Genomic DNA, 27772 nt, shown 5'->3' on the forward strand with positions numbered 1-27772 from the left:
AATATGTAAGTAAACAATTATTGATATGTAGTCATAAATCAAACAAACATACTAATGGATGTGAATATGTAAGTAAACAATTATTGATATGTAGTCATAAATCAAACAAACATACTAATGGATGTGAATATGTAAGTGAAGAATTATTGATATGTAGTCATAAATCAAACAAACATACTAATGGATGTGAATATGTAAGTGAAGAATTATTGATATGTAGTCATAAATCAAACAAACATACTAATGGATGTGAATATGTAAGTGAAGAATTATTGATATGTAGTCATAAATCAAACAAACATACTAATGGATGTGAATATGTAAGTAAACAATTATTGATATGTAGTCATAAATCAAACAAACATACTAATGGATGTGAATATGTAAGTGAAGAATTATTGATATGTAGTCATAAATCAAACAAACATACTAATGGATGTGAATATGTAAGTGAAGAATTATTGATATGTAGTCATAAATCAAACAAACATACTAATGGATGTGAATATGTAAGTGAAGAATTATTGATATGTAGTCATAAATCAAACAAACATACTAATGGATGTGAATATGTAAGTGAAGAATTATTGATATGTAGTCATAAATCAAACAAACATACTAATGGATGTGAATATGTAAGTGAAGAATTATTGATATGTAGCCATAAATCAAACAAACATACTAATGGATGTGAATATGTAAGTAAACAATTATTGATATGTAGTCATAAATCAAACAAACATACTAATGGATGTGAATATGTAAGTAAACAATTATTGATATGTAGTCATAAATCAAACAAAGATACTAATGGATGTGAATATGTTAGTAAAGAATTATTGATATGTAGTCATAAATCAAACAAACATACTAATGGATGTGAATATGTAAGTAAACAATTATTGATATGTAGCCATAAATCAAACAAACATACTAATGGATGTGAATATGTTAGTAAAGAATTATTGATATGTAGCCATAAATCAAACAAACATACTAATGGATGTGAATATGTAAGTAAACAATTATTGATATGTAGTCATAAATCAAACAAACATACTAATGGATGTGAATATGTAAGTAAATAATTATTGATATGTAGTCATAAATCAAACAAACATACTAATGGATGTGAATATGTAAGTGAAAAATTAGTGATATGGTAGTCATAAATCAAACAAACATCATAAGATATCAGAAAAAGGAATGCGATATTGGCTCATTTATTATAATTATTGGCTAATTGGCAAATTTCAACCCTGCCAGGTATTTTCAGCTTACTTGTAATTTGGTAAATTAAAGGGACTTCTCATGCAATCCCTGATAAACTTGGTTAACATTTGCTCTGTATCATTGCAATGTAACAATCTTTGCATTATGTCACATTCTTTAAGGGCTGGGTTGGCTACGGTGGATCCTGTTATGGCATTATCAGTAACAGCATTGAATCATCTTGGTCTGATGCTGAAAGTAAATGCAGAGATTCTGGAGCTATGCTTGCATCAATCAAAGACAGGTAAGAATAAGATTTACATCGGTGAACTGTAAGGATTTATGAGGCACTAGTAGTGAGGCTTGATGCTGAACAATGTGACACGAATAAGAAATTATGAGGCATCAATTTGATGCTGGCAATGTGACAGGAATATGAATAACATCAGTGAACTGAGAATTTATGAAGCACCAGTTCCAAGGTTTGATGCTTGACAATGTGACAAGAATATGAATTAAATGGGGGAACCGTGAGAATTTATGAAGCACCAGGACCAAGTTTTGATGCTGGACAATGTGTAGACATAACATATAAAAGTAGACTTTAAATATATTTAGCTGTTGATTATTTGGTAAATTCAAACATTGATTGTTTATAGTTATGCTTAAAATTCTTTCATAAAGATTGCCTAACATTCATGTGTTTGGCAAAGGTAATCCTGGATGGAGGACAGGGCACTGTGTTTTGATGCTGTACATACGGCCACCTACTGTGGCCATTTCTGTTTAATGCAGCAGGTCGTTTTTGCCACATGTTTACTCCCACAAATCATTTTATTCAAAAAGCCTTTTATTGTAACGAACATTCAAGTCACAATACCTTGAACAATTCATGTTGAAATTGTATAATAGACTTATTTTAACTGCTGTACAAAATTCAGTTCTCAGCAGATGCACATAGGCCTAACCTAAGATTTTATGTTGTCAAAGAATTCAGCTTCTAAGCAGCTGATTTATGGCTATATGGGATGAGAATAATTGCCTGATGTCCTTCTCATGAAGCAAGAGTGAACAAACTTGATGACTGTGTTATTGAAATATAATTAGTAACATTTTAAACTATATTCTGTGAAATATTTGTTACTACAACATTACTTGACAGATATGAACAGACTGTTATAACCAGTATTCTTAGCCAGGAGGATGGTACTTCATATTGGATAGGACTGAACAGCCTAACAGTGTCTGGACAGTACCAATGGAGTGATAATACTGCAGTGTCTTATACACACTGGGATTATTTGGAACCAAGTAAGTAGCTCAAACATTAACTGCTGTCTACAGTGTGTTATATATTATGTAGAGTTCTTCATACAGAATACAGCTGCTACTATTGTATCTGTTATATGGTTGGAGGATATCCACATTTCCAATTCTCGAAGACTATTCGTAATATCTTTTATCTGCAGTCATTGAATGGCAAAATCGTATGCGCTTGTGACCTCTCAACTTACAGCAACTGGTCAGATGAATTTCAAGAGTAATGAGTAACACTACACAATATTTGTTCATTCATGGTTACTATAGTTTCAGTTGTCTGTTATGAAACACTGGTTGATGAAGTTCCTAAGTGAAAAAAGATGAAACCTGTAGGGTCCATGAAACAGTAAATAAAATGGAAAACTGCACTTGTTCCAGTCTAACATGTTACTTCGTGTGTTCAACTATGAGAGTGAAAGTCTTCACAAGTATAAATCAGGGTGGCCTCTAGTAATTCCAAATCAAGTACTGTATATATAAGCATGGAAAGTTGGAGAGTAGCATGGAAAGTTGGAAAGTAGCTATAACTATCCCGAAAAATTGGTGCCATTCATATCTATATGTGATCATTTAGAAATGTTGTGTTTATGTGACTCCAGAATCAAGAAGTAGTAATATGGTTAATAATGTTATGTATCTGAGTAACAAAGGGCAAAGAACCTAGCTGAAGAAGTTACCTGATGAATGGCCATAAAGAACATCAAACATAAGTACAGAATACATAGCCAGTGACTAGATGCCATCTCAACTGTGAAATTTAATCATGAAAGGGTGAGCTAGAACATGCAGACTTGCAGTTTGACATAGCCAAGGCAAACTGTAGTAACAGTAAGCCTATAGTAGGAACTGACATAGCGTTTCAAGCTACCCCAAGGTGGTTAAGCCCAAGAAGGACAACCTACATCCTTAATAATTAAGAATGTGGGACATTGTAAGTAATTCTATGCAATGGATAAACATCTACAAGTTTTCACCAGAGGAACTGGTATTAAAAGTTGTTATTTTCCTTTGTACTCTGAAAGTGTTCATGGATATTCATATGTATTTTAATATATATTTTGCCTGCAATCTTACTTTTCCTTTTTTTCCTTTATCTTTAGAGGAGAACAATGGTGACTGTGTAGCTGCTACTTCTGGTATTGTTGCTGGTTTGTGGCAGGTGAAGAATTGCACCACCAGAAATGACTTCCTCTGTGAAAGAGTTAGGGGTGGTTACACCCCTCCCCCAACAGTGACACAGCCAATCAACCCAACTGCACCAAGTGACTCTAACTGTGCTGAAGGCTGGATCGGCTATGCTAATAAGTGCTTTAAGGTACAGCTGCAAAAAGTGAAGGGGAAATGTTTGTGGATATGAAGTTGTAATCCACTGTTATTGCAAAGATGTATGGTCCATTTTCAAAGAATGAGCATTTATATTTGTAGGACACCTTTGATAAAATCTCCCTTTTAGTATGTTAAACTGAGTTTGAATAATAACACTTTTGTTGTGCAGATATGTTGGTTGGATTGGATTTTTTCATTCTCTCCTCTATTTCTTTGATTTCCTTCAGGCCTATGACTTTGGTTTTGTTGTTTCAAGCCTACGTAGTTGGCAGGATGCAGAAAGTTACTGTAATGCCATCGGAGCAGATTTGGCAAGTTTCCATAGTGCTGATGAAGAAAACTATATAAAGATGCGAGTGGGATATGCGTAAGTCAAACAGTGTAACCCCACTATTATCTATCTTAGAGATCTAAAATACCCACATGTGTAGGATATGAGAAAGTCAAACAGTGTAACCCCACTATTATCTATCTATCTTAGAGATCTAAAGTACCCACATGTGTAGGATATACGTAAGTCAAACAGTGTAACCCCACTATTATCTATCTGTATAAGAGATCTAAACACACATATGTGTGGGATATGCAAATGTCAAATAGTGTGAATTGTTAGTTTTAGTCTCTGGATGCTCATTAATAGTCATACTATGTGGTCGTATATATCTCTTATGTAAGAACATATCACCGTGGTAGTTATTGTTGATCTTCACAGAGATAATGGCTTCTGGATTGGACTGCATGACAGATCAACTGAAAGTGGTGAGTAAAATGTCACTGTTAAAGGCTTGCTCTGTGCTAAGGAATGTGTAACAATTACATCACTGAGTCTAGGGATCATTTTGGGACAAGTAGCTGTTTCAATTTATCCTGGCAAACATATATGGTGTTGTTTGTAATGATCTCAACCAGTTTTATTATATCTTTAGAACCAACAACAACATCTGTTTTTTCTTTGTCTCGGCTTCTGAATAGAGTGATGATTTCTTGCTTTCTTACAGGTTTTGAATGGAGTGATGGTTCTGTATTGGACTATGTCAGTTGGCAAGAAGGAGAACCAAATAATGTTGGCACATTTGGTGAAGACTGTGCAGAGATGTTGTTCAATGGGAGAGGATGGAACGATCAAGAATGTACTAACCTCAAGAACTGGATCTGCCAGATAGAGAAAGGTACAGTCTCCAAGTACTAGTACAGTGGGTATGAGATGCTATATGGAACTAGTACTGTGGGTATGAGATGCTATATGATACTAGTAATGTGGGTATGAGATGCTATATGATACTAGCACTGTGGGTATGAGATGCTATATGGAACTAGTACTGTGGGTATGAGATGCTATATGATACTAGTAATGTGGGTATGAGATGATATATGATACTAGTACTGTGGGTATGAGATGCTATATGATACTAGTAATGTGGGTATGAGATGCTATATGGAACTAGTACTGTGGGTATGAGATGCTATATGGAACTAGTACTGTGAGTATGAGATGCTATATGATACTAGCACTGTGGGTATGAGATGATATAAGATACTAGTACTGTGGGTATGAGATGCTATATGATACTAGTACTGTGGGTATGAGATGCTATATGATACTAGTACTGTGGGTATGAGATGCTATATGATACTAGTACTGTGGGTATGAGATGCTATATGATACTAGTACTGTGGGTATGAGATGATATAAGATACTAGTACTGTGGGTATGAGATGCTATATGATACTAGTACTGTGGGTATGAGATGATATAAGATACTAGTACTGTGGGTATGAGATGCTATATGATACTAGTACTGTGGGTATGAGATGCTATATGATACTAGTACTGTGGGTATGAGATGCTATATGATACTAGTACTGTGGGTATGAGATGCTATACGATACTAGTACTATGGGTATGAGATGCTATACGATACTAGTACTATGGGTATGAGATGCTATACGATACTAGTACTGTGGGTATGAGATGCTATATGATACTATTACTGTGGGTATGGGATGCTATATGATACTAGTACTGTAAGTATGAGATGCTATATGATACTAGTACTGCAGGTATGAGATGCTTTATGATGCTAGTACTGTGGGTATGAGATTCTACTATGGGTATGAGATGCTACTTGATACTAGTGCTATGGGTATGAGATGTTAAATGATACTAGTACTGTGGGTATGAGATGCTTTATGATGCTAGTACTGTGGGTATGTGATGCTATATGATACTAGAACTGTGGGTATGAGATGCTTTATGATGCTAGTACTGTGGGTATGAGATGCTATATGATACTAGCACTGTGGGTATGAGATGCTATATGGAACTAGTACTGTCGGTATGAGATGCTATATGATACTAGCACTGTGAGTATGAGATGCTATATGATACTAGTACTGTCGGTATGAGATGCTATATGATACTAGTACTGTGAGTATGAGATGCTATATTAAACTAGTACTGTGGGTATGAAATGCTATATGATACTAGTACTGTGGGTATGAGATGATATAAGATACTTGTACTTTGGGTAGACTATTGAAAAACACCATCTAAGATAGTATTTGATATTATCACCTTTATGCCACCTGCTGACCAGAGGTTAACATTGACCTTCCTTTATGAAATGTTATAGTAACAATTTTAAGAGTTGAACAGGCTGAGAAAAGAAGGTGTTGTAGAATATGAATGACTGCACCAACAAATATGCTGTGTTAGATCATGTTTATTGCAGTGGTCGGGTGGGTGTCTTTAAGTCCATTTCATGTTGGTTCAACCTAAATTTCTTTTATTTTTTTCTTCTCCCAGGGAAAGTTCCTGGAAGTGACCCTATGTTACCTCCTTCAAGTCAACCGACATGTGAGTCATTCTGTAATCTTTAATATTTGTACATCATTTTGTGCTTTGAAGAATTGAGTTTGAATAGCTTTATCTATGACATTTGTCCAGACATTTAAGAAAATGAGATGATTTTTAAATCATAATTGTTCTATTTCAATCAAATCTGTTTAGTGTGTGAGTTGTCATTGTCACAGTTCTGCTCCTGGAATTCTCTGATAAATATTACCTGATGATTCTACAATCATATTCCTTTATTTTTGTATAGAGAGATTTTGAATGAATCTTATTTTTGGTCCTTTCCACCTCAAAAGATGGCAACTTGCATGTTAGTGACAGTATGAATGTCCACACAAACCTTTGTTGTTATTTCTGTAGATACTCCCTGCCCTACTGCCCAGGATTGGATTCTTGAAGGCGACTACTGCTACTACCTCAGTGCTGGAGCCAACACAAGACTTAGCTGGACAGATGCTAATACCTGGTGCATGGATAATGGAGGCTACTTGGTGTCCATTCATGGCAGGGATGAACAGGACAAATTGATATATTATGTAAGTCTGTTATTACTATGTAGCATCTGTTGTTTTTCTGCACGTGTTAATGTTTATAATGTTACATCTACACATGGTGTTTATAATGTCACATCTACACATGCTGCTTTTACTATTAATGTATTAATGTTCATAATGTTAAATCAACATGGATAATGTTTCATCACATCCTGATGTTTATATTGCCACAGCTACACATGCAATTTTTGATGTCTTCAATGTTTTTAATGTACATGTGGTACTGTTTGTGTTACATCTAAACATGATGTTTATAATGTCACATGTACATGTGTTAATGTTTATAATGTCATGTCCACACATGATGTTTATAATGTTATATCTACACATGATTTTTATAATGTTACATCTACACATGATGTTAATAATGTTACATGTACATTTGTTAATTTTTATAATGTTATATCTACACATGGTGTTTATAATGTTACATCTACACATGATGTTTATAATGTTATATCTACACATGGTGTTTATAATGTTACATATGCTCATGGTGTTTATAATGTTACATCTACACATGATGTTTATAATGTTATATCTACACATGGTGTTTATAATGTTACATCTACACATGGTGTTTATAATGTTACATCTACACATGGTGTTTATAATGTTACATCTACACATGATGTTTATAATGTTACATCTACACATGGTGTTTATAATGTTACATCTACACATGGTGTTTATAATGTTACATCTTCACATGGTGTTTATAATGTTACATCTACACATGGTGTTTATAATGTTACATCTACACATGGTGTTTATAATGTTACATCTACACATGATTTTTATAATGTTACATCTACACATGATGTTAATAATGTTACATCTACACATGGTGTTTATAATGTTACATCTACACATGGTGTTTATAATGTTACATCTACACATGGTGTTTATAATGTTACATCTACACATGATTTTTATAATGTTACATCTACACATGATGTTAATAATGTTACATGTACATTTGTTAATTTTTATAATGTTATATCTACACATGGTGTTTATAATGTTACATATACACATGATGTTTATAATGTTATATCTACACATGGTGTTTATAATGTTACATATGCTCATGGTGTTTATAATGTTACATCTACACATGATGTTTATAATGTTATATCTACACATGGTGTTTATAATGTTACATCTACACATGGTGTTTATAATGTTACATCTACACATGGTGTTTATAATGTTACATCTACACATGATGTTTATAATGTTACATCTACACATGGTGTTTATAATGTTACATCTACACATGGTGTTTATAATGTTACATCTTCACATGGTGTTTATAATGTTACATCTACACATGGTGTTTATAATGTTACATCTACACATGGTGTTTATAATGTTACATCTACACATGGTGTTTATAATGTTATATCTACACATGGTGTTTATAATGTTACATCTACACATGGTGTTTATAATGTTATATCTACACATGGTGTTTATAATGTTATATCTACACATGGTGTTTATAATGTTACATCTACACATGGTGTTTATAATGTTATATCTACACATGGTATTTATAATGTTACATATGCTCATGCTGTGTTTTAAGGGACATGTAAATGTGTTAATGTTTACTTTTAGGAAATATTACTGGAATATGGTTGATTTATTTCAATTGATTCCACCTTCTGATCAAGAGATCCCCATGAATGATCTGTTTTCTTTTTCTGTTCAGGCCAGTGCATACTCTTACAGCTCTCACTGGATTGGTATCAGAGAATATGACATATCAGGAACATACGTGTAAGCTATTTACATTCTTTTATCCACTGTGATGTAGTTCTTGTTCAATTGTAGTTTTATTGTCTTAATTTATGAAAGGCTTAACCGTAAATAGCAGCAACTATAAAATATAATAATAATAACAACTTATCAATCTAATCAATCAATAAATGTAATAACAAATGACAGTAAAAATCAACAGAACATAGAAGCGGAGTAAGGCTGTTCAAATGTTAAAAGTGATAATTATTCAGTGTTGTTTTAACTGGCAGTTTGTCATCCATACACAGTAATGGTTTACTTGATTTAGTTCTTGTTACATGTAGGTTAAAGTGATATAAGCCCAAATATCATCTTTGCCTTTCTTGATACACATAACTAAAAAGCTCTCCAAAAATTAGGGTCGGTTTTGTATTGTCTTGTAGGATATGAAATTTCCAAATTCATTTTCCAAATGTGTGATAGATTTGTTTCACAAGGAAAAATATCATTGGACATGCCTTTATTGTTCTGTTCATACTTGTGGAACCTGGTTAATAATTGTGAGGTTGATGTGTCATTTACATATTATGTGGTTCAATCTTGTCTTCAACCTTCACATGGAATCACATTATCATTTCAGGTGGGCTGATAGCACTCCTCTTGATTTTGAGAACTGGAATGTTGGTGAGCCCAACGATGCAAACGGAGAAGAACAGTGTGCAGAAATGTACTCAGGTATGGACACCATGCATGTTAGCTAAACTATATGTACATTAACTGATGTATGGACACCATGCATGTTAGCTAAACAATATGTACATTAACTCAGGTATGGACACCATGCATGTTAGCTAAACAATATGTACATTAACTGAGGTATGGACAACATGCATGTTAGCTAAACAATATGTACATTAACTCAGGTATGGACACCATGCATGTTAGCTAAACAATATGTACACCATACATGTTAGCTAAACAATATGAACATTAACTGAGGTATGGACAACATGCATGTTAGCTAAACAATATGTACATTTACTCAGGTATGGACACCATGCATGTTAGCTAAACAATGTGTACATGTACTGATGTATGGACAACATGCATGTTAGGTAAACAATATGTACATTAACTCAGGTATGGACAACATGCATGTTAGCTAAACAATATGTACATTTACTCAGGTATGGACACCATGCATGTTAGCTAAACTATATGTACATGTACTGATGTATGGACACCATGCATGTTAGGTAAACAATATGTACATTTACTCAGGTATGGACACCATGCATGTTAGCTAAACAATATGTACATTAACTCAGGTATGGACACCATGCATGTTAGCTAAACTATATGTACATGTACTGATGTATGGACACCATGCATGTTAGGTAAACAATATGTACATTTACTCAGGTATGGACACCATGCATGTTAGCTAAACAATATGTACATTAACACAGGTATGGACACCATGTATGTTAGCTACACAATATGTACATTAACACAGGTATGGACACCATGTATGTTAGCTAAACTATATGTACATTATTAGCTCTCTATTGTTTCAACTGTGTTGTTTCCATGAATACAGGTTCATCATTATGGTATATTATTAGACCCCAATGTATATATTAACATAATTGAATGCTAATTTACTGAAATATAACATTGTTGATGCAGCAAAGTTGAGCAAATTATACAGAGCAATGTGATAAAAGTTATGTAGTAGCTAGGAACCTTTCACCTGAGTTGTTTGTAACTGTGAACATTTTTGGCAAACCTTTTTTTTTCCTTCAAATCTCTATATGTGATCTTAAGGGATTCTGAAGGGAAGAAAGTGATGTTAGGTTGTGAACACTTCCAAGCTTTTATTTCTTATTTACAGATGGTTTATGGAATGATGTCAATTGTGAAAATGCACTTACCTTTATATGTAAACAAGTGTACACAGAACCAGCCCCTTACACCAGGGCACCTACTCCTGCCCCATCAGGCTACTGCCCCAGTGACTGGGACCAGCTTGATCACCGTTGTTACAAGTTTTATGGTCAGAATCAGTATGATCGTAAAACTTGGTACGATGCTCAGGAAAACTGCCAAGCTCAAGGAGCAGACTTGGCCATCATTTATGATCGAAAGATTCAGTGTAAGTTATCAATGTCAAAAAGACCGATTATAAAGCACATTATTGTTTTTGTATTGATAACAAAGAAAATGAATTGTCTGAGGCTATAATCATGCATGAAATTGAATATGTCAAGTGATTAAATTATTGATGAGCAATCGATATCACATTGATGTGATTTAATAGTATTGATCACAGTGCAAACAATCTTGGTACTGATTGTACTTATGGTAGTGTGAATGATGTATGTCAAATTGACTGATTGATTGACAAAGGTAGGTGACAGAAATTCAGGTGAAGGAAATATGAAATCTATATACTTCTTCCATATTCGAAGAAGTAAGCACAAAATATGAAATTTGACTCACATGAAACAACAGAATATATGTGGATGTACTTGGCAAGTTGGTTTTACATTAACATACAAAAGTGCTTGGCAGTGTTAATGTTTTTCTAAAAATGAAAAATTATAGAATAAAAGATTTACCTACATGTAATGCTTAACTGAATAGGTTATTAATAATATGGGCTACTTGGTTTTAATTTTACACAGCTTATCTCATTTCTAAAATGAAGGATGTTGAGTTTGAGGTCTATATAGGATTAAGTGACATTTCTGATACAGAACAGTTCTACTGGGTAGATGGTGCTCCCATAGACTACACTAATTGGAACAGTGGGGAACCAAATGAGAGTGGTGGAGAGGTAAGTAGCGTATCTAATATGATTTGATGAGTAACAGAGCATTCCTTTGTATCTAAATATTATACCTTACAATTAGTGTCGACACTGTGTAAGGTTCAATCATTAACAAACTTTTACAGAAGTTGTGTTACACGGGCATCAATCCTGTCACCTACTATTTCTATCAATTTTTGGAGAACAGCATTTTAATTAATTTCATGTGTGTTCGCTGTATGTAATTAATGTCATGTGTGTTCGCTGTACTTAATTAATGTGATGATTTGATTCATTACAGGAAGACTGTGTAGAGATGGTTTGGAACCAGCAAGTGGTCGGCAAATGGAATGATATCATCTGCACTCAGGAAAGCGGATATGTATGCCAGAAGAATATAGGTAATTAGAGGGCTTCATGTTCCATTCTGACCTTTCACACTTCCTTCTTCCTAATTCCCACTTTTTACTGCCCACTCCTTTTGCTCCTCTCTTTGTTAAGTGCAGTTTATCATAAGTTCATCTCCTGCAAATATATTTTCTCTTTGATGTTTGGCTTCATACATTAGTGTAAAGTGGCTGTGTCACTATGGTGGCGCCTTATGGCTCGGTAGAGTTAGTACCTTATTCGTGCCCTGGGGTAAGTTACATGATAGGCTATTTACAGAGCCCTACCTAGAAAAAGCAGGTCAAACAATTTTTTTAAGTATTTCTTTATATGCTGTCAGGGAACCAGGGAAAAAGTCAAGAGTGCACAGGGGTTAATAACCTTGCAAGTGTTTGATAAAACTTAGAGGGGTCTATGGTAATACTTATCACTTCATGACATATATATGAGTTCTCACATAGCTTGTCTGGCCCAACTGTCTGTAGCTTATTCTCAGCTTTCATTTAACCTAACTCTGAAGATCCCGCTAGGATTGTAACATCCGGCCTGTAACTCTAGTGAAGTTAGCACTGTAGAGGCTATTCACATGTGTAGCCCCAACAATCTATCAATCACCTTTTTATCATAAACCCCCTTTTCAAATTGTTTTATCTAATAGGAACCTTCAAAATGACAATGTGTAAATACCTTTTAAGGGTAAAGGAGTGAATTACACCTTCAGAACACCTGAATTTCTTGAAAATTGTACATTTCATGTGTAAAAGGGACACCAAAATGTTTACATTACAATAAGTCATCATAAAACTTGTTTTAAGCCATGTTATTTTTTTATCATAATAACTTATTCAACTAATAACTTAGGTTTCATTTAGTACAGATGAATAGTGGCAACACAATAATAACATAAAATTTAACATGTTGATCATAGTATGGTAACAAATGCCCCATGAAAGTATAATAAATAGTTAAATACCACCTGGCCCCCCAATTTATGGAATTACCCAAATATAAAGATTACTGAGGCATTCAGGGTGGGTAACCTGAACGTAGGGTCATTGCACGGGTAACCTGAATGTAGAGGCATGGGAAGTGTAACCTGAATGTAGGGGGATGGGATGGGTAACCTGAATATAGGGGGATGGGAAGGGTAACCTGGATGTAGGGGGAAGGGATGGATAACCTGAATGAAGGGGAAAGGGACAGGTAACCTGAATATAGGGGGATGGGACGGGTAACCTGAATGTAGAGGCATGGGACGGGTAACCTGAATGTAGAGGCATGGGACGGGTAACCTGAATGTAGAGGCATGGGACGGGTAACCTGAATGTAGAGGCATGGGATGGGTAACCTGAATGTAGGGGAAGGGACAGGTAACCGGAATGTAGGGGAAAGGGACGGGTAACCTGAATGTAGGGGCATGGGACGGGTAACCTGAATGTAGAGGCATGGGACGGGTAACCTGAATGTAGGGGAAGGGACGGGTAACCTGAATGTAGGGGATGGGATGGGTAACCTGAATGTAGGGGGATGGGATGGATAACCTGAAAGTAGGGGGATGGGATGGGTAACCTGAATGTAGGGGGAAGGGACAGGTAATCTGAATGTAGGGGGAAGGGACGGGTAACCTGAATGAAGGGGAAAGGGACAGGTAACCTGAATGTAGGGGGAAGGGACAGGTAACCTGAATGTAGGGGGATGGGATGGGTAACCTGAATGTAGGGGAAGGGATGGGTATCCTGAATGTAGGGGAAGGATGGGTAACCTGAATGTAGGGGATGGGATGGGTAACCTGAATGTAGGGGGATGGGATGGATAACCTGAAAGTAGGGGGATGGCACGGCTCCCAATTTTCATCCCACAAAATGTTGTTGAGATAATGAAAGGTGGTAAATACAGATGATTAATGCTATTAATGCTAAGATTTGGTTATAGGATTTGTGTGAGTTAACTCTGATTCATTCTTGAATGGTTGAAGTTCATTCTATACATCATGATGATGAATTAGACACAGGTACATCATTATATTTACCTTGAAATAGCTGTCAGAGATATTGAGTGGAGTTTTAGTCTAAACTGAAGATGTTATGCCTAGGGACTGCATCTTACAGTACACAGAGGTACTAGATATGTTTCAAACTCCACTTGTTTTTTACTTTTTTTTGAAGATGCTTCAAATTCTGAGCCAACACCAGTAGAAAACAACTGTGATGATGGTTATGTTCCCTTCCATGAGAGCTGTTTCAGGGTTCTTACATCAGAAACCAGCTTCCAGACAGCAGCAGCTACCTGTCAGAGTGATGGCTACGATCTGGCAAGCATCATGGATGTCTACGAACAATCATTTGTGGAGACGTTACTCTACGGCACTAATGCAGATGCTTTCTGGATTGGCATGACTCAAAATGGGGTATGTCTAACAAAGACCCCTTGGAGATGGGAGTTGTACATGGGACATTGAATAACCAGAAATATAAAATACACCCACTCCCCGCCCCGTTACAAAAGACTTCTAGGAGCTACTACATTTACAAGCCCCCAATACCATGTTTTAATATTCAAAACTGCAAAAAGAATTGTTAACAAAAAGTATTCCCAGCATATCAATAACAAAATGTTTTTACTTTTGAAGGTAAGTGGAGAATATGAATGGTTGGATGGTTGGCCGGTTTCTTACACCAACTGGGCAGCTATGGAGCCAAGCCAGGGATCAAATGAAGGGTGTATTGCACTTACTGTGAACGGTACCTGGGATGACACAGGCTGTAGCAGCAACTACAGAGGCATCTGTAAATACACATCATGTAAGTTATATGCTACCTCAGTAATAACATAAAGCAAGTACATCTTAGCCCCAAGGTTAAGCAGGACTAGAAGGGAACATGAAATGATTTAGAGATGTCGTGCTGGATATAAACATTAAAACTATTGTTAATACAATGTATGGTTACTCTCTCAATGACAGTGGTGAAACCAACATTACCACCAGAGACGCCTGGTTCATGTCCTATGGATTGGTTAACCTACGGTAATGACTGCCTCTTGATAAGGGCAGGGGCTGGAGATCAGGCATCATTCCCTGAGGCTCAGTACATCTGCAGAACATATGGAGCACAGTTATCCAGTATCCATAGCAAGGCTGAGAATGATTTCATTCTTAGCACAGTGCAAGCTACCAACACTGATGTATGGATTGGCTTGGACAGGGATTTAAATGGTGAGTATAGTACATAATGAGTAATAACTTGTCAAGTTCCATCCTGCTGAAGACAACCTAAATGAAGAATTTTATATTTATCTAGATTATGATGATATGACTCTTGCATCCTATTTATTAGAATAGTTACATAAACTTTTACAACTTTTAATTTCTTAGCGGAAGAAAGGTACCAATGTAGATTTTAACAAAATTATTTGATGTATGATAGGAGCTGCCTATGTGGCTTATAAACAAATTACTTTATGTATGATAGGAGCCTATGTGGCTTATAACCAAATTTCTTTATGTATGATAGGAGCCTATGTGGCTTATAAACAAATTACCTTATGTATGATAGGAGCCAATGTGGCTAATAATTAAATTACTTTATGTATGATAGGAGCCTATGTGGCTTATAAACAAATTACCTTATGTATGATAGGAGCCTATGTGGCTTATAAACAAATTACTTTATGTATGATAGGAGCCTATGTGGCTTATAAACAAATTACCTTATGTATGATAGGAGCCTATGTGGCTTATAAAAAAATTACTTTATGTATGATAGGAGCCTTTGTGGCTAATAATTAAATTACTTTATGTATCATAGGAGCTGCCTATGTGGCTTATTACCAAATTACTTTATGTATCATAGGAGCCTAGTTGCTTATAAACAAATAACTTTATATATGATAGGAGCTGCCTATGTGGCTTATAAACAAATTACCTTATGTATGATAGGAGCCTATGTGGCTTATAAACAAATTACCTTATGTATGATAGGAACCAATGTGGCTAATAATTAAATTACTATATGTATGATAGGAGCTGCCTATGTGGCTTATAACCAAATTACTCTATGTATGATAGGAGCCTAGTTGCTTATAAACAAATAACTTTATGTATGATAGGAGCTGCCTATTTGGCTTATAAGCAAATTACCTTATGTATGATAGGAGCCTATGTGGCTTATAAACAAATTACTTTATGTATGATAGGAGCCTATTTGGCTTATAACCAAATTACCTTATGTATGATAGGAGCTGCCTATGCGGCTAATAATTAAATTACTTTATGTATGATAGGAGCCTATGTGGCTTATAACCAAATGATTTAATGAATGATGGGGGACAATGTGGCGTATAACCAAATTTCTTTATGTATGATAGGAGCCTATATGGCGTATAAACAAATTTCTTTATGTATGATAGGAGCCTATGTGGCGTATAACCAAATTACTTTATGTATGATAGGAGCCTATGTGGCTTATAACCAAATTACTTTATGTATGATAGGAGCCTACAGATGGGTTGATGGATCCTCAGTAAACTACCTGAACTGGGCTGATAATGAGCCTTCCTACCAAGCCGGGGATATAGAAGAGCTGTGCGTGGAGATGTACCCCAGCTCTGGGTTGTGGAATGACAGGGAATGTCTGCAGAAGCAGGGATATGTATGCAAGGCATCTAAAAGTGAGTATCAGTGATATACGTACACAAGACTTCCAAATGCATCAGTGACATATCTATACAGGATATCCCAAAGTGAGTTTCAGACACATATGTACATTAAGCATCTAAAAGTAAGTATCAGTGACATATGTACACAAGGCATCCACAAGTTATTTATAGATATGTTTGCAATGGAAAGAATGATCTGAGGGTTTCAGCCTCGAGTGATATCTTGCTCCTGGAGACTTCAGTTTTGTTATTCTTTGTGGTTACAGATACGCTGAATCCATCCCTACCACCATTCACAGTGCCAGCCATTACAACTGCCAAAGAAGGTTCACCAGAAGAGCAAACAGGTAATATTATTAATTACTATGGCTGGTGGGCTCTTTGATTCCTTGCCACAGGTTAAAAGGAATCTATTCAATGGTGGTGGGGCTTGTGTGTTCATATGTATGTGACACCCTTAGCCTGTACAGTTCATAAAGTATAAAATGAATTCATACTTGGTGTGTGGACTTATCTTTGTGAGTACCAGAACCCTTTTGTTTTGGAAAGAGGTCAAACTCTGAAAATGTTGAAAGCAGATAACTCCCAAAAACAGCTATCCTTGGTGAGTAAAAGAAATATGTAGTTTCTCATGAATATATCTGAATATATGGCGACTCCAAAACCTAAGTTTTAGAAACATTGTTTAGTAGCAGTCATTTGAGGTCACCAGATGTCAAAGTTTGAAAACTTTGTAAACCTGATGAAGTCAAAACAAAGCTTGAATGAACAAGGTGAATCATTCTTCATAAGGTCAGTTGAGGTGAAGTTTGGTATACATTCAGCCTGCTGGTTTGGAAGATTTTAAAATCACTAAGCATGTGTTGGTTTTCTTTTTATGTAGGTGTTAGTTCTGGTGGTGTCGCTGGTATTGTAATTGGTGTTCTTGCTGCGGTGGTTGTTGCTGTCATGGTCGTGATATTCTTGATGTATCGCGGTAAAAGTCCAGCTGTATCCAAAGATCCTGGCCTGCCTCCAAGTATCGGATTTGACAATGCTTTGTACAAATCAGGGGAGAAGGAAGTCTCAACTGTAAAACTTGAGTCCATGGACCCGACATCCCTAGCTTAAAACTCTTGGAATTATCAGTTATCAATGAAGGATAACTATCCAAATCATATTTCACTATCAATTGCAGATTGGTGTTCCAGTAATTTCCCACACCCAAAACAGAAGGTGGAGCTATTCAGATGCAAATGAAGTTTTCTTAACCATTTCTTTTCTTTCTCAAGCTTGATTTTATGAAATTGTGTCATTATTTTGAATCGCAAATTTAAGTCAATGCAAATTTATGTGTACTATACGGAAATAAATTCATTAAGACATATGAGTGATTTATGCTTTATATTTGTACATGATAAAGACATATGTAACAAAACATGAATAATAAACTTTCCTACTTCCAAGAAAAAACCTCTTTCTTTATCGTCTTCTTGAAGTTAAAATGACATCTATGTAAGGAATGTTATGGATATATTTAAGGGCACTTACAACTATCTTAGAGTATTGAAAGACTAACAAACATCTACTAACAATTTATCTTCTCTGGAATGACACAAGGATCAAAAGAATGACACAGGATCAAAGAATTACACAAGGATAAAAAAGAATTACACAAGGATCAAAAGAATGACACAAGGATCTAAAGAATGACACAAGGATCAGAAGAATGACACAAGGATCTAAAGAATGACACAAGGATCAGAAGAATGACACAAGGATCTAAAGAATGACACAAGGATCTAAAGAATGACACAAGGATCTAAAAAATGACAAGGATCTAAAGAATGACACAAGGATCTAAAGAATGACACAAGGATCTAAAGAATGACACAAGGATCTAAACAATGACACAAGGATCTAAAGAATGACACAAGGATCTAAAGAATGACACAAGGATCTAAAGAATGACACAAGGATCTAAAGAATTACACAAGGATCTAAACAATGACACAAGGATCTAAAGAATGACACAAGGATCTAAAGAATGACAAGGATCTAAAGAATTACACAAGGATCTAAAGAATGGCCTACAGCTTTGCATCAATTTAACATCTTTGGACCAAAAGTATTGAAATCAGCAAAAATAACGAAACATAACAAAGTGAAAGGTTATACAGAAAGAATAAACAAAATGCTCTACTTACTATGATGTGCTTACTAATTAATTAATCGCACTCCATATGCTTGGTAATAATCAACAGAAAACTGACAATGCATCTAAACAAACTTTATGGCAAGGGTAGAGTACAGATTAACAATGGCAAAACTCAGTGGAAAGATCATATATATTAAAGCAATGATACTAAAATATAATTAATAGAAGTCAAATCAATTATCTATAGTTTGTACTTTTTTATGAACTAACTATTAACACTGCAGTAATCTACATAGTATTGACATACTGAATATACTTCTAGACTATGGCTTGTAAATTTCACTTGACAGAGACATGGTCAAATGGGCCCATAAGGTGAGCCAACATTTAATACTGGGCCATAAGGTGAGCCATACTGAACATTAATGAGACCATGGATGCTAATAACCTAGTCATGGTCAGATGGGCCCACAAGATGAGCCAACATATTGTACTAAACATTAATGAGACCATGGATGCTAATAACCTAGTCATGGTCAGATGGGCCCATTAGATAGCAAACAAGTTGTACTAAACATTAATGAGACCATGGATGCTAATTACCTAGTCATGGTCAGATGGGCCCACAGGGTGAGCCACCAGGTAATACTGAACATTAATGAGACCATGGATGCTAATTACCTAGTCATGGTCAGATGGGCCCACAAGATGAGCCAACATATTGTACTAAACATTAATGAGACCATGGATGCTATTAACCTAGCCATGGTCAGATGGGCCCCATAAGGTGAGCCAACATATTGTACTAAACATTAATGAGACCATGGATGCTATTAACCTAGTCATGGTCAGATGGGCCCCATAAGGTGAGCCAACATATTGTACTAAACATTAATGAGACCATGGATGCTAATAACCTTGTCATGGTCAGATGGGCCCACAAGATCAGCCAACATGTTGTACTATATATTGAGACCATGGATGCTAATAACCTAGTCATGGTCAGATGGGCCCCATAAGGTGAGCCAACATATTGTACTAAACATTAATGAGACCATGGATGCTAATAACCTAGTCATGGTCAGATGGGCCCACAGGGTGAGCCACCAGGTAATACTGAACATTAATGAGACCATGGATGCTATTAACCTAGTCATGGTCAGATGGGCCCCATAAGGTGAGCCAACATATTGTACTAAACATTAATGAGAACTTGGATGCTAATAACCTTGTCATGGTCAGATGGGCCCACAAGATCAGCCAACATGTTGTACTATATATTGAGACCATGGATGCTAATAACCTAGTCATGGTCAGATGGGCCCCATAAGGTGAGCCAACATATTGTACTAAACATTAATGAGACCATGGATGCTAATAACCTAGTCATGGTCAGATGGGCCCACAGGGTGAGCCACCAGGGTAATACTGAACATTAATGAGACCATGGATGCTATTAACCTAGTCATGGTCAGATGGGCCCCATAAGGTGAGCCAACATATTGTACTAAACATTAATGAGACCATGGATGCTAATAACCTTGTCATGGTCAGATGGGCCCACAAGATCAGCCAACATGTTGTACTATATATTGAGACCATGGATGCTAATAACCTAGTCATGGTCAGATGGGCCCCATAAGGTGAGCCAACATATTGTACTAAACATTAATGAGACCATGGATGCTAATAACCTTGTCATGGTCAGATGGGCCCACAAGATCAGCCAACATGTTGTACTATATATTGAGACCATGGATGCTAATAACCTAGTCATGGTCAGATGGGCCCCATAAGGTGAGCCAACATATTGTACTAAACATTAATGAGACCATGGATGCTAATAACCTAGTCATGGTCAGATGGGCCCACAGGGTGAGCCACCAGGTAATACTGAACATTAATGAGACCATGGATGCTATTAACCTAGTCATGGTCAGATGGGCCCCATAAGGTGAGCCAACATATTGTACTAAACATTAATGAGACCATGGATGCTAATAACCTTGTCATGGTCAGATGGGCCCACAAGATCAGCCAACATGTTGTACTATATATTGAGACCATGGATGCTAATAACCTAGTCATGGTCAGATGGGCCCCATAAGGTGAGCCAACATATTGTACTAAACATTAATGAGACCATGGATGCTAATAACCTAGTCATGGTCAGATGGGCCCACAGGGTGAGCCACCAGGTAATACTGAACATTAATGAGACCATGGATGCTATTAACCTAGTCATGGTCAGATGGGCCCACAAGATCAGCCAACATGTTGTACTATATATTGAGACCATGGATGCTAATAACCTAGTCATGGTCAGATGGGCCCCATAAGGTGAGCCAACATATTGTACTAAACATTAATGAGACCATGGATGCTAATAACCTTGTCATGGTCAGATGGGCCCACAAGATCAGCCAACATGTTGTACTATATATTGAGACCATGGATGCTAATAACCCAGTCATGGTCAGATGGGCCCCATAAGGTGAGCCAACATATTGTACTAAACATTAATGAGACCATGGATGCTAATAACCTAGTCATGGTCAGATGGGCCCACAGGGTGAGCCACCAGGTAATACTGAACATTAATGAGACCATGGATGCTATTAACCTAGTCATGGTCAGATGGGCCCCATAAGGTGAGCCAACATGCAGTTAAATCTTGGACAAAACATTACCCAGAGACTTGATTGAATACCTCTACAAGACATCCCAGAATATACATTTTTATTCTTTGAGTAACTGATATATTTCTGGCATCTTTCATAGGCAAACCTCCAAAAGTACTCAATCTGTCCCAACAAATCCATCTTTTTGCTGATCTGTCTCAATTTTCACAAAAGACCGAATAGTACTCAAATGTTAGTACAAAATGAAAGCAAATTGAATCATAAAACTGAATATAAAACGGGTTGTGTCCTGAGTTTTCACTTTTAGTAAAGTTCCAATCTTAACAGTTAACACCTACTCAAGGACTGGTGCAATAATGACAATACAAATAACAGACTCCAAGAAGAACCAGTAGTTAACTCCCCTCATCCCAGTCTCGTTGTAATGGCCTTCAAATTTTCTACATGCATTCTTCAGTCAATTCAATCTTGGGAAATCTTCTTGTAAGAGGGCGTGTCTTCTGCAAACTGGACATCTATATTCCCTTTTTTGAAACCACAATTGGATGCACTAATAGAGACAAATTAAACAGATGAATGAAATGTGTTTGATTTCTGTGATAAACACAGCTGCACAAATATGAGTAAACTCAGCTCTCTGGAACCATTCAACTGATACTTTAGAAAGTTATGTGAAGATACATTATATACATAGAAAGTTATGTGACTAAACATTACATATATAATATATTAGCTCTGCTCTCTTTTACAAATAAAGCAAACAATGTAGAAAGTATAAAGCAAAGCTTGATTGTAACACAAATCTAATTTCAGGACTGCCACTATTTCAGTTTTTCCAATAAATAAAGAAAAGGTCCTAATCAGGAGCAGAGGATTCTTATTTACATATTAACACTTCATTTCCATTGCACATTACCAGATCCTGTGACCAACCCATGTTTGATCATCAATATTGCAATGACTTAACTTCGCTGTTTAAAGTCACACAATCAGTAAATCTTGGCACCAAGAGAGTGCCAGCCGAGGCTTACCAGTCAGTGCATACAGCCAAAGCTTACCAGTCAATGCATCTAGGTATCAGGAGAGTGCCAACCAAGGCTTACCAGTCAGTGCATCTAGGCACCAGGAGAGTGCAAACCCAGGCTTACCAGTCAGTGCATCTAGGCACCAGGAGAGTGCCAACCCAGGCTTACCAGTCAGTGCATCTAGGCACCAGGAGAGTGCAAACCCAGGCTTACCAGTCAGTGCATCTAGGCACCAGGAGAGTGCAAACCCAGGCTTACCAGTCAGTGCATCTAGGCACCAGGAGAGTTCCAACCAAGGCTTACCAGTCAGTGCATACAGCCAAGGCTTACCAGTCAATGCATCTAGGCACCAGGAGAGTGCAAACCCAGGCTTACCAGTCAGTGCATCTAGGTATCAGGAGAGTGCAAACTGAGGCTTACCAGTCAGTGCATCTATGTACTAGTAGAGTGCCAACTGAGGCTTACCAGTCAGTGCATACAGCCAAGGCTTACCAGTCAATGCATCTAGGCACCAGGAGAGTGCAAACCCAGGCTTACCAGTCAGTGCATCTAGGCACCAGGAGAGTGCAAACCCAGGCTTACCAGTCAGTGCATCTAGGCACCAGGAGAGTGCCAACCAAGGCTTACCAGTCAGTGCATACAGCCAAGGCTTACCAGTCAGTGCATCAAGGCACCAGGAGAGTGCAAACCCAGGCTTACCAGTCAGTGCATACAGCCCAGGCTTACCAGTCAGTGCATCTAGGCACCAGGAGAGTGCAAACCCAGGCTTACCAGTCAGTGCATCTAGGCACCAGGAGAGTGCTAACCAATGCTTACCAGTCAGTGCATACAGCCAAGGCTTACCAGTCAATGCATCTAGGCACCAGGAGAGTGCAAACCCAGGCTTACCATTTAGTGAATCTAGGCACCAGGAGAGTGCAAACCCAGGCTTACCAGTCAGTGCATCTAGGCACCAGGAGAGTGCAAACCCAGGCTTACCATTCAGTGCATCTAGGCACCAGGAGAGTGCAAAACCCAGGCTTACCAGTCAGTGCATCTAGGCACCAGGAGAGTGCCAACCAAGGCTTACCAGTCAGTGCATACAGCCAAGGCTTACCAGTCAGTGCATCTAGGCACCAGGAGAGTGCCAACCCAGGCTTACCAGTCAGTGCATCTAGGCACCAGGAGAGTGCAAACCCAGGCTTACCAGTCAGTGCATCTAGGCACCAGGAGAGTGCCAACGAAGGCTTACCAGTCAGTGCATACAGCCAAGGCTTACCAGTCAGTGCATCTAGGTATCAGGAGAGTGCCAACCAAGACAAGTATGAAGGATCTTATTCCGACAGTATATTGGAATCTTATTTAATGTGCTGGACTGAAGGACTATCACGTGAAAATAATATGAACCTTACTTAATTTGCTGGACTGTAAGGATATCACGTGACAATAACTTGCAAGAATCTTGTTTAATGTGCTGAACTGAATGACTATCACTCGACAATAATATAGAAGAATCTTATTTCATTTACTGGACTGAAAGAAACAAAGTTTAGCTTCAAACACCAGAAAAGGTTCCACAGCATTTACCAAAGCCAGCAGGTGATAGGTGAATTAGAATATTGTCATTGCTTTAATATTTACCTACCTTATCATGAAATGTATGGGTCAATTAGAATATTGTCATTGTTTTAATATTTACCTACCTCATCATGAAATGTATGTAAGCATTCCAATTCTCGAACCAGTTGGGAGGACTTTATTGAACCCTGACAGATTTTGCAGCAATTTCTATCCTGTAAATCCTAAATATTCAAATAAAAAAAGCATTATATTCAAAATGCTGTTATATCAATAACATTAAACCATCATCAATATGTTTCTGGAGTATTAAACACTACAAATGTTAGTTTACACTGACAGCAACATAGATCATTAATATTAAGCCTGTCAAGATAGTACAAATGCTAACCATCAAGGGTAACCCTGACTTTATATAAACTCACAGGCTAATATAATTGTGGGCCTCATCTTTGCAGTATTGATGATTTAAAGAATGTTTTCACCTGCCTCTGTCTTAGAATGTTATCCATCATCACTCATTCTCTTACATCCTTCTTATCATATTCAATAGTTGCTTGTTGGTAGGCTTTTTTCTTGAATGGTAAATAGGTTCATTATTGCATTAAATATTAGATTTGATTAAACTGATTATCCCATGTCAAACTAGAAGAACTTTTATGACAGACATAAACTGAAGGGTTTATGTGAGTAAAGTATAATTGGTTAAGAACCAAACTTTTGTCATGACAATTCTAGGTTGGGTAGTCAGTCATACCTCAATGTTGCTTTTCTGAGTATTCAAACTCATCACCAACACTGAATATCCCACATCATACTGGAAACAAGCATCTGGTATGAATATTCATAGCTGAATGCTTCCTTCATACCTTAGGCTCATTTGATCAATACTGAATACTAAACCACACCTTAAGATTCACACCCTTGCAGGTAATGACCTCCTTTCTGTAGGATATATGCCATGGAAGTGTGTTCTTTGTTAATGGAAATGCACTTTCTACTGGATAACATATAACTGGTGATAGCAAGGTGAGAACTGTGCATGATATCCAAAAAAAATTCAAAAGCCAGGTTGTCAGCCCTACTTCCACCACTCTTGATAATTAATTCTACACATTATAATCTTTAGTGTTTCACCAATATCGTTACTATGGCCGATAGCTGATATTTCAAGTTCAAACATTGGCTGATACCAATAACAGTAATTGTACTAAAAAATGAAACTGTTGCCAAACATTAGGCCATCTATGTGTACAATCCCCTTTCATTTTAACTTGCGTATCGAAAATGACACTATCGATTGTTCATTCATTGATGTTGTTTCTTACTAGTATTTTATTCTTAGCATGAATTCTGAATTAAGGAATTCTTAATAAAAATCCAAAGGCTTAAAAGCCAAACCCTTCAAGCTGATATGTTAGACATTGAAAATATCACAGTATGAAGTTAAACTAGACAACCACACTGAACACTTAGACCTAACAATTAGAGAAGGCTGGAAATCTGTACAAATTATGACATCCAACTATGTAGGCCTAATGTTGGTATATTGCTGGAATAACTAACAAGTGGGCTAGCCCTATAGAGTTGCGGTACTGTTGTTTAATGCTTCGAGCACAGCACAGAGTGAGTATGATGTAGAACCATATACAATTTATACACGATGACAATATTTGTTGATGTTTGTTCGGAAGGATGTTTGTTGACCATTTCCAGACATGATTCTATTGCATTTAGCTGATTTTATACTACACAGCAGTGATTGCATGTGCTGCAGTTGTACGTATTTAGCCTATTTTAGTTGGCCAACTCCAATGAAACCATAAATGGAAGCTGGGCAATGATTGGTTGATTTCTACATCTTGCAATGGCCTTATTGAAGTGCTTGTAAACAAAATCTATCTATGTTTGTCAATAGTTTGTGCAAAGACTCAAAACATTTTTGAATGTCCGTCTATTGAAAGACAAAGTGAGAGGTATGGGTAATGGCCCAAGGCTACCGTCATTGTGGTAAATTCCTGTTAAACATTTGTACTCTAAAATGAGCTGGCTTCCTGGGCAAATCATACAGAGCCCTAAACAGTTATGAGAATCCACATGTTCTAGCGTGTGCTCGTATAGCCTTCTACACTAACTACACTAAGCACATATCCTTCATGAATAGCAGTGCATGGGCCGACCACTAATAAGCATTCTTTCTATATTTTAATCATTTAAAACCACTGTGGCAGGGCCAGATGATCACCAGGAAGGACAATGATGGGGATTGGATGATGGGGGAATGGATGTTGATGGGCGAGGGATGTTGAGGGGGGATGGATGGTGACGGGGTGAGGGATGTTGAGGGGGGATGGATGGTGACGGGGCGAGGGATGTTGAGGGGGGATGGATGTTGAGGGGTGTTGAGGGATGCTGAGGGGCAAGGGATGTTGAGGGGGGATGGATGTTGAGGGGCGAGGGATGTTGAGGGGGGATGGATGGTGACGGGGAGGGATCATGAGCATCAAAACATCTAATAATCTAAATAATTTGTAATTAACTACAGACAACTTGTTTGCATCATACTAATAAAATCTAACATTGTAAGATCATTTCAGGACACTACTGCTCAAATAAAATGGCTTCAAATTGAATGCCTTTAATTACGAAATATTTCTATCGATATCATCAAATTGGTGTAAGTTGATCAATTAGAGTAGCACATCCATGGAAAACAAAGTGAAGTCAACTTAAAAATCACAAGTATTTTGTGTTTACAAGAGACAATTTCAATGAGAATGCAGTAATCTCCCTCTTTTCAAAAAGAAAGACATTTTAATTTCAAAAATCAAATAAGTTGATGCCCCTTCTTCAGTACACACAAACTTCTGTTGGCAAAATTTGCACAATACACAGGATTTGTACTGGAATTATTAAAATTTGTAGTTTGAGAGGATCTATTTACCTTATCATCGTTTTCTTGTACGGTGCCAATATTTTTAAGAAACATTGAAACTTCAAAAATGACCTGAGTCATGGAGATACCAGCCAACGTCCCTCCGTGTGTCTTGCGAACCTGAATTATGCCATCTATAATATCCTTTCTGCATGATGGAAAAGAAACAATCACTTTACATCATCATTGACTAGCTCTGGAATCAGTGGCTGTTATTTATCAGACAAATAAACAGAAACAATATTATCACAAGACTGGCAACAATACAATGGCAGTAATTCAGAAGAAAACACCTGTCTTAAATGTCAAAGTACTGCCTATATTGCTTATTTTCTGTTAACATGGGTAACAGAATTCATAGGATATGGATAAGCATTCTTTGTCTGCATTTCAGCACAGGCTTCAAGGGCCAACATTAAAAACATAAAATAAACTTTTCAAAAGCTTGTCATGGATGTACACAAAGGCTTTCAGACTTTTTCCCACCCTGGATCCAACCCACCTTGACCACCTCAATGTGCTCAGAATCTTTTGCCAGCCTGTACTCCACCCATCTTGACCACCTCCATGTGCTCACTCTCTTTACCCACCCTGAGCTCAACCCACCTT

General features: G+C 36.9%; 2 protein-coding genes across 8 annotated transcripts in view; one reads left to right on the forward strand and one right to left on the reverse strand.

The window, feature by feature from the left end:
- Positions 1 to 21917, forward strand: part of LOC139966045 (macrophage mannose receptor 1-like) — an 80631-nt gene extending 58714 nt beyond the window's left edge. For all 3 annotated transcript variants that reach the window (XM_071968679.1, XM_071968680.1, XM_071968681.1), the window contains 19 exons: positions 1395 to 1516; positions 2375 to 2523; positions 3633 to 3847; positions 4086 to 4225; positions 4571 to 4617; positions 4857 to 5027; positions 6665 to 6715; positions 7073 to 7248; positions 8984 to 9051; positions 9653 to 9747; positions 10907 to 11167; positions 11700 to 11851; positions 12126 to 12225; positions 14377 to 14618; positions 14841 to 15012; positions 15174 to 15425; positions 16703 to 16879; positions 17134 to 17214; positions 17751 to 21917. In XM_071968679.1, coding sequence (XP_071824780.1) covers positions 1395 to 1516; positions 2375 to 2523; positions 3633 to 3847; positions 4086 to 4225; positions 4571 to 4617; positions 4857 to 5027; positions 6665 to 6715; positions 7073 to 7248; positions 8984 to 9051; positions 9653 to 9747; positions 10907 to 11167; positions 11700 to 11851; positions 12126 to 12225; positions 14377 to 14618; positions 14841 to 15012; positions 15174 to 15425; positions 16703 to 16879; positions 17134 to 17214; positions 17751 to 17977 — 2898 coding nt within the window. In that variant the 3' untranslated portion in view covers positions 17978 to 21917. The remainder of the gene's footprint in view (positions 1 to 1394; positions 1517 to 2374; positions 2524 to 3632; positions 3848 to 4085; positions 4226 to 4570; positions 4618 to 4856; positions 5028 to 6664; positions 6716 to 7072; positions 7249 to 8983; positions 9052 to 9652; positions 9748 to 10906; positions 11168 to 11699; positions 11852 to 12125; positions 12226 to 14376; positions 14619 to 14840; positions 15013 to 15173; positions 15426 to 16702; positions 16880 to 17133; positions 17215 to 17750) is intronic.
- LOC139966046 (uncharacterized) overlaps positions 18236 to 27772 on the reverse strand; it is a 78033-nt gene continuing 68496 nt past the window's right edge. For 2 of the 5 annotated variants that reach the window (XM_071968684.1, XM_071968682.1), the window contains 3 exons: positions 27173 to 27311; positions 24354 to 24452; positions 18236 to 22196 (listed from right to left, as the gene is read on the reverse strand). In XM_071968684.1, the coding sequence (XP_071824785.1) occupies positions 22104 to 22196; positions 24354 to 24452; positions 27173 to 27311 (331 nt within the window). In that variant the 3' untranslated portion in view covers positions 18236 to 22103. The remainder of the gene's footprint in view (positions 22197 to 24353; positions 24453 to 27172; positions 27312 to 27772) is intronic. The other 3 variants (XR_011792426.1, XR_011792424.1, XR_011792425.1) reach the window with 3 other exon arrangements.

This window comes from Apostichopus japonicus, chromosome 4, assembly GCF_037975245.1.
Source record: "Apostichopus japonicus isolate 1M-3 chromosome 4, ASM3797524v1, whole genome shotgun sequence".
Taxonomy (NCBI): Eukaryota; Metazoa; Echinodermata; class Holothuroidea; order Aspidochirotida; family Stichopodidae; genus Apostichopus; species Apostichopus japonicus.